Source organism: Aplysia californica, unplaced genomic scaffold, assembly GCF_000002075.1.
Source record: "Aplysia californica isolate F4 #8 unplaced genomic scaffold, AplCal3.0 scaffold00086, whole genome shotgun sequence".
NCBI lineage: Eukaryota > Metazoa > Mollusca > Gastropoda > Aplysiida > Aplysiidae > Aplysia > Aplysia californica.
In genome coordinates this window covers 67,057-69,859 of record NW_004797356.1, presented here as the reverse complement: position 1 = coordinate 69,859, position 2,803 = coordinate 67,057, and the positions used below count along the sequence as shown (strand labels likewise).

The 2,803-nt window shown below is 37.9% G+C and overlaps 1 protein-coding gene across 1 annotated transcript in view; it reads left to right on the top strand.

The window, feature by feature from the left end:
* The window catches only part of LOC101864677 (phosphofurin acidic cluster sorting protein 2), a gene marked incomplete at its 5' end in the record, with an annotated part of 31,696 nt that overhangs the window by 18,453 nt on the left and 10,440 nt on the right, over positions 1-2,803 (top strand). The window contains 2 exon segments of the mRNA XM_035968811.1: positions 713-867; positions 1,997-2,107. Coding sequence (XP_035824704.1) covers positions 713-867; positions 1,997-2,107 — 266 coding nt within the window.

The window sequence follows — 2,803 nt, the reverse complement described above, 5'->3', positions numbered from 1 at the left end:
TATAATAATAATAATAATAATAATAATAATAATTACTATTATTATTTTTTTAACTATTATTATTATATCAATAACAATGATAATAATAACAACAACAATAGTATTGATAACAATAATTGATTTATTAAGGGCATATCCACGCTCCCCAGCATTCTCTTTGAGCTTTGCAACTATTATTACAGTACAACTCTCAGAAACATTGTTGGTTTCTTCGGAAGCATACAGTGCAAGTTTTGGCGTTGCTGTTTCTTTTTATGCACGTAGATAAGGAAATTGGTATTCGTTCCCTTTGTCGCTTTCTCATCTTGTGTTCATGGTTATTACTTTTCTATAATGTCAGTACCACCTCTGCTTTTACGTAGTCAGCGAGTTATGAGAATCCCGGATTATCACTTTCAATTCTTGTTCTTTTATTGTGAGTTCTCAAGGTCATTTTCTCTTTTCAGGATATTTCCTATCTATGAATGCTTTATTTATCTATTACCCTAACAAACAAGCCTGCCAACTGTCCCAAATTTCGCGGGACTGTGCTGGATTTGGCAATTTGGCAGTTGAGAATTATAGAGCCCTATCACAAACATTACACCAAAACAAGACCGACATGGATGTAATTTTGTTCATTGTAATGTAATCTGATTATATGACTTTGGTGTCTCTGATTGCAAAAGTTGGCAAGCCAGCTAACATGTGGACTGAACTGTTTCCCTTACAGCTGTAACAGCAATGCTCGCACACCTATCCCCATCAAAGTGGGCGTCGTTGGAGGAGACGCCTATGTCAACTCGGTGCTTCGTCCCTATGTGGAACACTTTGCCAGCAAATCTCCTGACTGGCAAAACTACACCAGATTTTTAGTCATTCCATTTGGTGAGTCCCTATTAGTTTTAGTTAAGTTAATAAGAAAGGGTTTTTCGGCTCTCGCAACTGCCTAAGGTCATAGTCATATGAGCGCATGAAACACAAATCAGTTGCATTCACAGCAGTTCACAGCACGGATTGGTTCTGGTCATTAATTAGATTAAATGGTTAAAAATTTTATGGTAAAAATTTCAATCTTAACCGTTTGTGTATTGAGTTAGTATGAAGGGAAAGAAGGGAAATGTGCTAAACTTTTGTTGTCAGAAACTCTACTTTATACCTTCAATCTCCGGACGTGGGTGGTTGGCGGGTGCTTTGGTGTGGTTTGCTACTTCTTTTCTATCAAAGATCTATCGTCCATATCTTCCCTTCTTCTTTTTTATGTTTGTTACTCTCTTGTAACACCTCTAATCTTCTGGCGCTCATATGACCTTATGCAGTAGCGAGTGCCGTAAAACCTCTACTAAAAAAAAAATCTCCGGACTGGCAAAACTAACCCAAGATTTTTAGTCCTTCCATTTAATGAGTCCCTCTTTGTACAGCCCCCTTTGTGTACAGGGTGAGTATGAAGGGGAAAGCGATGAACTATTGTAGTCAGAAATGCTTCTTTTCAGAGGAAGAAAAAAAGTAATTGATATTGTCGCCAAAAAAAATGAGGGACTCCAATTTTTTTTACTCACCCTTGAGAGTTAAGCAAGGTCATATAGAATTATTTCCTATGTCTTCACACTATCTCGCTTATGGTACACATTTAGCGTGCTTTTCCTGGACTTTCAAAAAAACTTATTTAGCATACATTTGATGAATGGTAGATTTGAGTGTTTCTCACATTTCTAAGTGGATGTGTGTTCTGGAATGATAGGCTTTTGACAAATGATTTGAGTCAAGATTTTTACACTCATATCTTTACACTAAACAAGTGCCTGTAATGAACCCCTGAAAAATTCAGTGTTCATAAAATGTAATTTATAAATATAATATGTAAAGTGTACTTTTAAAAATAGTTTTGCCATTATTTTGTGATCTGTTAAGAGCATAATATTTTTATTCTTGCTAATATTACTACCACTATTGTTACAGTTACTGTCAGTTACTGTCATAATGATTATTGTCTTTACCTAATTTCATCTGTTTGCAGGTCCCAGCTCCATAGGCAAATATATTGCTAGTGTGGATAGCACGTTTGGTTCCTTGTTTATGGATCTTCAGTGGAAAGATACCTTTGAGAAACCAGAGTCCCCTAAGCTAGGTGAGTGATGTTGTCACCTTTTTATTTCTGTTAGCTTTCTCTTTCTTCAAAGCCTTGTCTGTAACTCAGTTGGTTTTGTGCTGGACTAAGGTTTGGATGACCCTGGTTCGAGTCCCCAACGGGGCGCTTTGCAATAGATTTTTGGTTGGTTTGGAATGTTTTATGGCTGGCCAGTGTCTTCGCTTTTTGTTTTTACTCTTTATCTCCGAGGGGGTTGAACCCACTAAGCTGGGGGCCCTCTTTTGGTAGGAAGTTTCAAAGTGAGATATACCTCATTAAATTGAGGATTAAATTAAAAGTGGGAGTCATCCTAAAGGAAGGTGTCTGAGCCGCTGCCAGCAGCTCCCCGGCCCAGTGCTTCTGACCTATGCCCCTGGGAGCAGCTTGCTGGAGATACGGAGTTAAAGATTGATGCTTGACTCTTCGTGTGCCCTCGTTAAAAAGTCACAAAAGGAAAGAGGCCTAGGTGATGGCAAAAATAGTGTTCGTGCAGGGGTAAGAGCTGTGGATTACTGATGAAAGGGGCCTTATATTTGTTTCAGTCTGGGTCAACTGTAATATATTATTATGCTAATGCGGTTTATAGGCGGACTGTGCTTATCAATTATTGTTTATGAATGTCTATTTTTATTAACCAATAAATATTTTGCTGTTATGGTTGGGTGGCGCCTGTCTGTGTGTTTGACTCTCTCTCTC